Source organism: Pinus tabuliformis, chromosome X (assembly GCF_031772625.1).
Source record: "Pinus tabuliformis cultivar Carrire ecotype Pingquan chromosome X, CPIR1, whole genome shotgun sequence".
NCBI classification, from domain to species: Eukaryota; Viridiplantae; Streptophyta; class Pinopsida; order Pinales; family Pinaceae; genus Pinus; species Pinus tabuliformis.
In genome coordinates, this window is record NC_142308.1 from 434,951,448 (window position 1) to 434,964,174 (window position 12,727).

General features: G+C 39.6%; 1 protein-coding gene across 1 annotated transcript in view; it reads left to right on the forward strand.

Moving 5' to 3' along the window:
- The window catches only part of LOC149140434 (protein LOWER TEMPERATURE 1-like), a 231,094-nt gene that overhangs the window by 89,330 nt on the left and 129,037 nt on the right, over positions 1–12,727 (forward strand). The window contains exon 4 of the mRNA XM_089449555.1: positions 3,909–3,988. Within this exon, the coding sequence (XP_089305681.1) occupies positions 3,909–3,988 (80 nt within the window). The remainder of the gene's footprint in view (positions 1–3,908; positions 3,989–12,727) is intronic.

The window sequence follows — 12,727 nt, forward strand, 5'->3', positions numbered from 1 at the left end:
ATAGAATCAGATCAAAGTGAGATATCCAAGACCCAAAAACCAAGACCAAGACTTGCTGCTACAAGAAGCAAGTCAACCCTCCTCCAAACCTTCCTCAACCAAGTCAAATCCAACAAAGTCAACGTTGGTCAATGCTCTTCAAATCTGGTCAAACTCTGAATTTTTCGGCTCCGCGATATCTCTGAAATTTTTCGGGCCTGCAACAGTCCTGAAATTTCACACGTGTGACTGAATTAGGGTAGAAAAACAAAAATTCTCTTCTTTGACCTTCATTCTCTCTCCTTTGACTTTTGCTTTTCTTCTCATCCTTTTCGCTGGTTTTCTTTCTCTTTCTTGGCACAGAAATCGATGAGATTGATTGATGTCCAAATGAGGTAGAATTGCACTGTATTTATAGCTGTCCGGGAGGTTGAATAGGTGCCTTTCTGGGCCGACTTGGTCTTGTGGAGGACAAATTGACTCTTTTGACTCAAATAAAAATAATTTTATTTTTCTTCCAAGAAGTCCAAATGGGACTTTGGCTCAGGTACTTTTGTTTGACTCATGGCAAATTTTCTTTTGACTCAAACAACCCTACAAGCCTGATGAACATGCTTTGGCTAATGAACATAATAATAATAATTTATTTTTCTTCTTTTTGCTTTTACATGAAATACATATTGATATATGTACAATGATAATTATGAAGACCGAACCTAGTTACATTTTCAACACCCTAGAGGGAGATCTCAACACCATGAAGACCAGTAAAATCAATCTATTCTGAGCATTGTTCAGATAGCCTCCTAGAGGTGGGAGACCATCCATTTATACATCTAATCTTCCTCCTATAGGAGTTGGGAGGCAAAAGGTGTAATGGGATGATTTTTTTTTTGTTCTTACCTTTTCCGGATAATACATTGCCTTTCAAACTGATGTTGTTCTGGGGATTGTCAAAGTGCTTGCTGGGTAGGAAGGACTCATTGAGACTTGGGATTACATCCCGAACCACCATTGGCCCCAAAAGAGAGCACCCCTAGTACTTGATCTTGGGCAACCGCTCTTGTGCTAAACAACTATCATCGCCATCTTGGAATGCAAAACGAGGGAGCTGTTAGAGGATTGAGTAAAGAAACACAATCATGGCAACCCCAAGATCCACAATTTCGTGAGACCTTCTCAACGTGTTTGTTAAAATAATGGGACAAAAACTAATACAAGATTCACCTGTGGAGGATGATGGGATTAGTAACATAGAGATGACATCAGTAGTCACACATCCATGTGAAATGGATATATAATAATTAATGCCACTGCCAGTTCCTTGTCTAAACGACCTAAATAATGAAGTGACAGTTTCTTTGTCAGTGCTGGAGGTAGGAATAGTAGAAGTAACTGTATTGATATACTGAGAGGTCAATAATGACATAAATCCTTTAATCTAAGGGGTTCCAACTTTTGGAAATATTTGATTTATCAACGTGATCCTTACGACCATTGAATCCCTCTTTATAAGCTCCAGAAGGACTAGAATCACCACCTCGAGTGATCAAGGTGTGGATTTTTGCCATGAGATAAGAGAGATCTCACACTACATCATTCTCTGGAGTGTCTTTCTTAGAAATAAAAAGGCTCGACTAGTCAACCAATGGTCCCTGAACGTTTGGTAGCAGAAGGTTCTTACTGTTCATGTTTATGTCTGGTTGGATTTTCAATGTAATTCTTCATTTTATAAGATGTTTCTTTTACCTTTTTCAAAAATGCCTTGTATAACTACTGTTTCTGGGTTTCCTTCTAAAATATCATATATGTGTATTTTTTTTTTTTTTGCCTGGTAAATTGTTATTTTGAAAAAACTATATATATAATATAAATTCTTTGTTTCCTCTATATACTTGTTTTGTGGCAGTGGTCACATTTCTAGGTGTTCCCATTTTTGAAACCTGTACCTGTTTCCAAATTTTGTGCAACTTATAGGTCAAGTAATGGACCGCAACTCACCTTGTGCATTTGAAAGCAGGGTGTACTTAAACAAAGAGTCTGCCAAGTCATTTTTCAAAAGTTGAATTTAGAGCTTCGTTTTGGGTGATTAAGAAAGGATTGTATTATAGAAATAAAAATGTACAAAAATGGAGAGAATCTACCTTTTTCTTTCCCCACTGTGTTTCTATAACTCATCTGGAAAATAGTCAGTGCTAATAGCCAGTAACACAGTACAAGGAAACAACAAGAAGAGCACTTGCAGAGGAAAACAGACCGTACATAACTAGAGAACATCTGTGCGCAGTCTATAGTTGGATCTGGCACTGTGATTAGAGGCCTAGATGTATCATTCAGAATAGATTTTGCTATTAAGCTTCCAGTTAGAATTTCTGATGGCGCCTCTGTGAAAAGGGATGATAACTTGGACAGACGGGGAGCTATGTAAGACTTGAGACATTTGGACTCCTCTGAAGAGCATTACTGAATTCCAAGCATGGATTTGCAGGAGACTGGGCTGAGGAGTCAAAATTCCTGCTTTTGACTTTTGTCCCATTCGCTGGGTGTCTCTTTATTTGTGGTTGTTTTGACATCCCCCTTTTTCATATTTCCGTTCCAGTTTGGTTTGTTTTTCCTTTTATTCTCCACTGAAACCCTTTTCATTTCCTGAGGCTATTATGGGGGTTTTCTTGGGACCCACATCCTGGGCTACCCTTTATGGACACGTCTCCATAAAATTGACATCTAAATGCTGTGCGTTCATACTCTAATCTGCATCCATATCTTCCCTCGCAGGTCTCTGACTCTAACACCATCATTTCTGGCAAGCCCGTGCTCAGACTTATCTCCACACAGATTCTAGCATCTGTAAACATACTTTCTTCAGCCCTTCTGTTGTCATGACCAAGGTATTTTGCAAAGCGGTTTCCTACTCTGTCGAAAATCTCTCAGAATGGATAGGGATATTCAGTAATCTTACCCACACTGGAGTAGTTGAAAGTGACATCTCTGGATTCAATTCCAGAAAGAACTATTTTATAACAATAGCCCACGTTTGCCAGGAAATAGAACCAAATTTACAGGGTTTGATTCTCCTTTTCTCGAGTTGCAAAAGGTACCAGATAAAAACATATAATCTTACAAAATAATGTTACAAAAGGTACCAGATAAAAACATATAATCTTACAAAACAATCCTCACTCCGATGAAGATTGAGCTATTTCTTCACTGCTTTGGTGCTTACCCAGAGGCCATTAAACCTTTAAATGAGTTTTTGTTTCTTATGATTCAGGAGGATGTTTTCAATCCTCTTTGAACTCACTTTGTAAATAGGATTGTTTACTGTAAATGAAGTGTCTGCTTTGCTGCACCTCTGTGGCAATCCAGTCAGCATATGCTTTCCCGATTTTCTATATGAGAGGGATGTGCATGTTTTACTCGACACATGCTTATAAGAAGGTTGGGTGGTCCATGTCTTTTCCTTCAAAAATGCTTTCTACTAGTGGGCAGACAGAGCGGAGGCTTGGGCTGTGAACCCCAGGAAACATCCCTTATAGAAGTGAAAGAGTCTAGTGAAGGTGCTGCCTCTGAGAGAGGAAACTGCAAATAAACCTGAGACATGGGAGAGAGTCTTGGCTCTCATTCATGTCATTGCAAAAGATCCCCTATAAATACCAACTTCTAGTGTTTGTTGTTACTATAGAGATAAACCCTTTTCGAATATAAACAACATAAACAGTGCTTGTATGGGTCAAAATCTACTTCTAAAAACTGGATTTGGGATGTTGAAGTTTTTTCAGGCATTGTAGGGTTGGTATGGTATATGAATATAAGTATGAGATACCTGTCTACTATGGCAGTGTGGTGGAAGTCCCTATTGAAATTCAAAACTTCCTGAAGTTTAGATTAGTTTAGAAAGGATGGTGATTGGTCTGTATTATTTGATTCAGGCCAGCAGAAAGACCTGCAGAAGAAAAAACGCTTGCAAAGAGAGCCAGTACAGGCAGTAATCCTGGCAGTTCCAAGAAAGGTAAAGTACTCTTTTCTGATGAATCTGTTTTTATTAGAACTTGTGATAATATATATATAGACTAAATGAAGTGCCATAATGAATATGATTTATCAATGTGGATTGCTTTTCCTCTATGAAAGTTATATGCATGGAATTTTTCACATGTGGATGTGTTCTCTCTTTAATTCCACCTGACTGTTTTTCATTTGATTACAGTTTCGATGTTTCATGGAAGCTTTTTCTATGAACTTTTCTTTCTTGAATTGACTTAACTGTTGAACATTTTGATTGGAAAATTTGATTTGGTCATGATAGAGTTTGCTTAAGAATGAAATAGTCTTGGTAAGAGTACAAAGTTGTAACATGCAATTCCAATCTTTTTTCTAGATTTCACTTTGGTATGGGATACAAAAAGTTACTAATAATAGGTCAGTAATTGCAATGTAAAAGAAAACAATATTTTCTGTTCTTTGGCTTTCCTTATTTTACATCAATGAGCAACAAATGATATCAGTCGCAGGGGCAGGGTGTTGATGTTTGTAGCCCAGGCAGGTACTTCTGCACAGGCTTAAGTGTCTAGGCTGCAGAAGTCGTCCAAAGTCTATTTAGGATACTTGCTCAATTAGTAAGTTGTTTTTGTGATTTAGCCTAAGTCTAACTTAGGAAAATCACATAATTAATTATGTTGGCTATTAAGTAACTAATTAAAACAGCGTTTTAAAAACTGGCCAGTTTGAATTGGAAACCGGTCAAACCGGCCGGTTCATTAGCCGACCGGGTCAAACCGGCAGAGAAACCGGGTTCGACCCCCCACTTTGCCCAAAAACTATAAAACTGGTCCTAACGAGCCAATTTATGGTCAAACCGGCCAGTTCACTAGCCGACTGGGTCAAACCGGTAGAAAAACTAGGGTCGACCCCCCATTGTGCCCAAAAACCACAAAAACCGGTCCTAACCGACCGGTTTATGGTCACACCAGCCGGTTCTGTCATAAACTGCCTAGTTAGCTTCCAAGGCCGTGAAGGACCCATGCAACACACTTATTAAGGTTCTAGGGTGTTTTGGAGTGAAAATAAGGGTTGTTTCCCTCCAAAAACACCCTCTCCAAGCCTTTAAAAGGAGCTCACCCCCCTCATTTGCCTCACACATCTCATTTGGATTTTTTGTGAGTTTGATTGGGAGCTTGGAGAGTGTTGAGTTTTTGCTGGAGTAGTGGAACAACAGAGAGTTTGAGTAGTCATCATGCCTCCAAAAGCCAAGGATACTGCATGGGCTCATTGTGATATGATTGATGGCAAAATGATCTGCAAATATTACCAAAAATCTATTGAAGGAGGGGGTATTAATAGGTTCAAGCAACACTTCGTTGGTATAGGAGGCCATGTAAAGCCACATGGAGCACCAAATGAAGTAATAGGGTATATTAGGGCAGACTACCTTTAGAAGTTTGAGACTCAAGTCACTGAACCAATAGAGAAGTTTGTGACTCAAGCAGTTACAAAGTTTGGGAGTCAAGACTCAACCAACTGAGTTTGATCGTGATGAGAAGTTTCAAGTGATAATGTTGATAACTAATATCATATATGTAGATTTGTAGTAGGCCAGTGGCGCCATAGTTTGTAGGCTTTGTTTTTGAACTCTAGAGGCCATTTAGAGCCTCATTAATTATATATTTTGTTGGTGATATGTATTGCACTTGGTGCCATTTTGATATATTCACTTTTACATGCTATATATATTAACAAACTTTGCATATTTTGTGTCTATTGGTTTGGAGTCATGGTTTTAAATCTTAAAAATATTTTTTTTTTTCATTAAAAAAATGATTATTTCATGTGTTTTTTTAAAACCGGTTCATGTGGATCTAACCAGTCCTAGTTTGACTGGTTTTAGTTTGAAACCCGGTTTATTAGGTGGACTGGTCCGGTCACCGGTTCCGGTTTTTAAAACTATGGTTGCAAGAGGGACTATTTTGTTTCAGAGGGAGAATGACAAACCTGATTTCCGTTTTTATCCTTTACGATAAAGGGTACTATATTTTCTTTAGAGGGGCACAACCGCTATTCAAGCACAAAGATTGGAAATCACATAGTGATTGGAGTTAGGAGCGACTGGTTGTACACGTTGTAGATTGATACTCCTAAGGCACTAGTTAGTAGCAGTAATCTAAGGGATCAGGGGGAGCTATGGCATAGGAGGATGGGCCATATACATCATGGAGCACTTAGACTGCTTCATGAGACGGTGACAGGTTTTTCGAAAGTGAGCATAGAGCATGATGATGTTTGTAGGGGAGTTGTGTTGGGGAAGTTTGCGAAAATTGCTTTTCCTAGGAGTGACTTAAGATCGTAGGATATTCTTGACTTAGTGCATTTAGATATGTGTGGGCCGATGTCTGCAAAGTCTCTTTGGGGATACGACGTTTTCTTGAGAGGGGCGTAACTGCTATTGAAGCACAAAGATTGGAAATCACCTATAGTGATTGGGGTTAGGAGCGACCGATTGTACATGTTGTTGATTGATACTTCTAAGGCACTAGTCAGCAGCAGTGATTCGAGGGATCAGGGGGAGCTATTGTAGAAATTCTCACTGTAGATCACCTGATAATGCAATATACTAAAGCAAAATACTTGATCTACTTCTACAAACAAACTTGCGGAAGCTTAATCGATTTTGAGCAAGATCAAATAGAACACATATAACAGATGAAGATAAATCAATCACACATGAACACAGAAGAATACTCTCGGGAAAGCCTCAGCTAAAAACCCTGATCTCTGTATTATCATACAAGTGGAAATATCTCCGGATTACACAATGCTTTAGCTCACAAGCTATCCAGCTCTTAGTACAATCCCTCCATGCTGCTCATAGATTGAATAGACACAACATATGCCTTCCTTCAGTCCTCCAAGCCTCCTATTTCCTTGCACAGTTTCTCCTGGGTCCTCAAGCTGCCACCTATGTGTAATTACCTCACACACTGCTCACCAAACTCAGAAATAACTGCGCAATCCTCAAGGAATGAATTCCTTCTGCATGCAAGAGATATCCTCATGGGAATATTCCTGTAACTGATAGTACACTGTCCCTTCCTTTGATCTCAACTGGGTCTCTGACTGAACTGACATGCATGAGTTATTTATGAGAGAATATTCAGTTATCTGAAGTACACTAGTTGCATGCATGCATGCATTAACTAACTGAACTCACAATCAGTTCCACAAACTGTTGGAACTAATCTATCTGGACTTAACTCAGTTAACTGAGCTAACTAATTACAACTCAAAGTACAACTCATCCTGATCTCCTTAATTAAGGGATAACTTCCTCAATCAAAGGGATAATTGTTGCATGTCTTCACATAGACTTCATGTTTGATTTTCTCCAACTAATTAACTCAAGATGAATTAATTAATTATTTTTCAAAGAGCTGCTAAGATCAAATTCGAATTTTAATTCTCAATTTTAGTTCAGGGACTAACTAAAATTGGAATGTATCCCGAAATGCTATTCATAGGAATGCTATTTTTAGCATTTCTTGTTGCTATTTTCAACAACTATGGCATAGGAGGATGGGCCATATACATCATGGAGCCCTCACATTGCTTCGTGAGACAGTGACATGTTTTTCGCAAGTGAGCACAGAGCATGATGATGTTTGTAGGGGATGTGCGTAGGGGAAGTTTGCAAAAACTGCTTTCATAGGAGTGACTTAGGATCACAGGATATTCTTGACTTAGTGCATTCAGATATATGTGGGCCGATGTCTACGAAGTCTCTCAGGGGATACAAGTACTTCACTACTTTTGTCGATGATTTCTCTAGGAAGACCTGAATATACTTCCTGAAGACCAAGGATTAAGTCTTCAGTCGCTTTCAGGAGTTTAAAGCTTTAGTGGAAAATGCGATAGGCAGGAAAATCAAGGTTCTTCTTTCAGACAATGGAGGTGAGTACAAGGGAAAGGAGTTCTAGGATTTTTGTACCAGGGCAGGAATCAAGAGAGAATGGATGATTCCTTACAACCCACAACAAAATGGGGTTGCTGAGAGGAAGAATCGTTCTATTTCGAAGGCAGGGAGAGCAATGCTGTATGACTAGGATCTACCACGCTACTTATGAGTAGAGGCATGCAGTACGTTAATTTATATATAAAACATGGTTCCACATAGAACAATAGGCAACATGACATGGAAGAGGCCAGATGTCAGTCATTTTAGGATATTTGGCAACCTAGCATATTATCACATTCCAGGAGACATGCATTCGAAGTTAGATCCGACTGCAGAGGGAGGATGCTTTGTTGGGTACAATGAGACTTCTAAGGCATATCAAATTTTCATTCCAGGGGCCAGACAAATTATTGTCAGGAGAGATGTCAAGTTCTTAGAGGACTAGGCATACAGGAGGTCCAAATATTTTCCAGCAGCTGATGATCAAAGTGCAGCCAAAAAAAGCTCTTAGAGTTGAGTAGGAGGAGCAGGGGCAACATAGCACGAGTACAATGACTAGTATGAGCACTAGCTCAGGTGCAGGTTTTCCTGCGACTCCGTAGAGTATGGAGCAACAGATGCAATAAATCAAGGAGATGCATCAAGTGGACATATAGGTGGATATTCCATCTTCTACAGTTGGTAGGAGGAACTGAGAGGTTCACGAGACACTTAGGGATGCTCAGAAGTTTGTGGGAACTCCTAGGACGGGCAGTAGGCAACGAAGACAACCAAAGAGGTACATTGGCTACATGGCATTGGTTAACCAGTTAGTTGATAATGAGCCTTCCCACTATGAGGAGGCCACATAGCAGCAGATGTGGCAGAATGCGATTAGTTGAGGAGTATACCTAGACTGACTGATAGGAAGGTGGTTAGATCACGTTGGATCTATAAGATCAAGCACAATGCAGATGGTATGCTTCTATTAGGGCCGTGATCTCATCGGCAACATATATAGGATGGCAGATCTATCAGATGGATGTCAAGGCGACGTTTCTAAATGGTGGGCTGGAGGAGGAAGTATACATTGAACAACTAGAGGGATTTGTAGCACATAGTAGAGAGACCCACGTGTGCTGGTTGAAGAGAGATTTGTATGTGCTCAAGTAGGCTCCTAGGGCATGGTATGAGCGCTTTGACAGGTACTTGCAGGGCATGGGCTTTGTGAAGAGTGAGGCGGATGCAAAGCTCTACTACTTGGTGGTTTTGGGTGAAGTTCTCATTCTTGTCTTGTATGTGGACGACTTGTTTCTTACAGGTTCACTGGGGCTCATAAAGGAGTGCAAGAGGGATCTTGCATTTGAGTTCAAGACGAAGGACTTGGGGCTTATGCACTATTTTCTAGGCATGGAAGTGTGGCAGACAGATGCAAAGATTTTCCTTGGACAAGGGAAATACTGCATAGAGATCCCGAGGAAGTTCGGGATGGAGGATTGAAGAGCCATGTCTACACCCATGATCCCGAATTAGAGGAAGATAAACACATCTAGGGAAAAGGATGTCGACCCTACCTTATACAAGCAATTGATAGGCTCTCTCATGTATTTGGTCAACACCAGGCCATATATCCTATGCAGTAAACTTTCTCAGTTAGTTCATGGTGGAACCAAAGAGAGTGCATTGGACAACGATAAAACATGTGCTAAGGTATTTGCACGACACTATCGAGTATGGTGTCAAATATGCTCGAGGTGATGGTGTCAGGTTGGTTGGCTATACTGATGCAAACTGGGCAAGTAATATAGTGGATCAGAAAAACACTTCTGGATGCTGCTTCAACATGGGATCAAGAGTTGCTTCTTGGTACAGTCAGAAGCAGAAGTCTGTGGCATTGAGTTCTACAAAAGCAGAATACATAGTAGCTAGCATGGCGACGTGTGAGGCCATTTGGCTTTGGAAGTTGCTGGTAGCCTTGCTTGGTCAGAGGATAGATATGACATTGATACACAACGACAATTAGAGTTGCATCAGGTTATCAGAGAATCCAGTGTTTCACGACAGGTCCAAGCATTTTGGATTTAAGAGATCTGTGGTTTGTATCTTTTGATTCAGTTACCGGAGAATCCACAGTATGAACATTTTTATGCCAACGTTTCAAATCCCAACTGGGATCCATCATCAGGGCTTATGAATGATGATGGATCCAAGCATATAAACATTAGGTCCAAGCATATAAACATTAGGTACTAATTCATCAGGGATTATGTAGCAACACAAGATTGTTCAACTACAATATATACGCACATATGAGTAGGTAGAAAATATATTGATGAAGGCTTTTTGAGAAAGGTGAGATGGGTGTTATGCAGAACACCTTCCTCGCTAAGAGGGAGTGTTAGTTTATGTAGCTCAAATAGGTGGTCTAGTCTTAGATTGTGTTAATGAGGCTAAGGGACATAATGGATTAATTTTCTCCAATACCTAGAAAAAGTTTCTCAGGAAAATTACCTTTATTAGTCAATTTATTACTTTTCCTAAGTCTAACTTAGGAAAATGGCTTAATTAATCAGGATTAATCGAGGTAAATCGGTTTTCCTCTAGTGACTTCTAGAAAAGTCATTTGATGGGGTCAAAATGATCTTAGCCATCAATTGAGATTAGATCATGGCCGTTGATTTCCCAACGAGAGATTATAAGAGGAAATCGATGGGCATTTGGAGAATAGTACAGAGACAAATTTGCAGTGATAACAAGGGCACAATGATAATGTGAGGTCACTAGCAGATTGAGATAAATAATGATTGAAGAACAAAAGTGCTGGAGGAAATATGCAGTGTTCCACGGGGACTCGCCTCCCCCCTAGGGGTCTAGTTTCCTAGCTCCCCCGCGCTCCGACGACTTGGGGACGAAAAGGGGTCGTTTCCCCACGCTCCCAAAAAACAGGGTACGCAGGGGGACGTACCAGGGGGTTGTTTCCTTGTGCTGAGGGGTCGTTTCCGAAAAGGGGTTCGTGAGGGGTTGTGGGGGGTCAAGGGGGGTCGAGAGGGGACGTGGGGGTTGAGGGGGGGGACGTGGGGGGTCGAGGGGCCTGATTTTTTTAAATAAACTTTTGTTTATAATTAAAATTTAACATTAGTTTTAATACTTTAGGGTTTCAATTCGTTTTTTCATAAATTTAATTCATTTTTCGCCCTGGCTTGACTTTTATAATTTTATGTCAATATTCACTGTTCAGTATTCAATGTTCATAGTAGGAAGTGGAACATCAATATGATTTAAACTTTAATCATAATGTATGATGTATGACTATAAATTAGAATTTTAAATTTATATGATATTAGATAATGATATTCATATCAATGATCATGCTTTGCAGCTTTTCAATTCAAACCCAATTGTCATAGTGGACTCAATTTATAAATTATATTTTATATTTATAAGTTTTTAAGAGCTTGGCATCCCCCCACGTTTCCTAAAAATTGGTGGGGAGCTTTTGCATAGGCCGCTCCCTCATATCCTCGCCTCCTCGTCTCGGAACCTTCGCGGAACATTGGAAATATGTCACAGTGATTTCCAGTTTCTCAGAGATAGAAGGAAATGGATTTAATCTGTAGAGAGAGTCCGAGTTTCCAGCAGTGCTAGTTGACTTAGAGAGGCTGAGTTTCCAACACTGTGAATTGACTCAGAGAGGCCAAGTTGCTGGAACAAGGAGAAATTTGCCAGAGAGATCGATTTGCTTATAGGAAACCGAGTTAGCCTGAAGAGGTCGAATTCTAGAGGAGGCCGAGTTGATTTTCCCAACTAGTGCGAGTTGCTAGGGCTGCACGTGTGGTTCAATTCAGTGAGCCAGAGGGAGGCCGAATTGGATCAGAGGGGCTGAGTTGTCTCCAAGAAGCCAAATCGACTTGTAGAAGTGAAAGAAACATTTTTCCGGATATTTGCTAATTCACGAAAAACAATTGTAAATTTTCAGTCACAAAATTGTGCTGAAGAATAAATAAAATACTCATATGTAAAACTGGTTTTCCCCACTCTGAGGTTTTTCCAAGGACATTTGTCCAAAAATTTTGATGTTCATTATTTGTGTGTGCGCAATATTTTCTCAGTTCTTGTGGTTTATTTAAATTTTCTATGAAGATGCAGTAGTGTTTTATTCAATATTTGCCGCAAAGTAATTGTAGAAGGAAAATAATCAAATTTGATAGGAGAATAATAGCTAGTAATTGTAGTAGGATTAAAATTTCACATGGAGATTAGGATTAAGGATTTAGCTCAATGAGAAACTATAAAAGCAAGGCAAAGGAGAGGAGAATAAACAGAACTGTGAGCACAAGACTTGGGAGGAGGTCTCAATGATTGGGTGGAGGAGTTCCATCCAAGTGTGTTCCGAGGAAGCTGCAAGGGTGCAACAAAGGATATCTAGATAAATCAAGCAGATCGAAGGACAAATCTAGGGCTTGATTAGCTGGATTAGATCCAAGGTATGATGTATTTGTAAATTCCTCAAAGGGCCATTTTCCTAAGAAGGGAACCTTAGTAGGTTCTGATATCATATTAATGAAGAATTGTTGATTGGGCATAATATTTGTGTAATGTGGGATTGAGATTGGCTGTCATTGCTTCTGTTGAATGTGCATGTTAAGATTCCAGTTGTGCTTTTATTAAGTAGATATGTAATCTGCTAGCTAGGTTGTTGAGTTCAAGGTGCCTACTTGCAAAATATATAGTATGATGGATTTTCAATCTGGATATGGGATACATATCATCTCTTTCTATAGTTTTGCAATTAGCGAATTAAGTTGAACATTTCATGTATTTTTT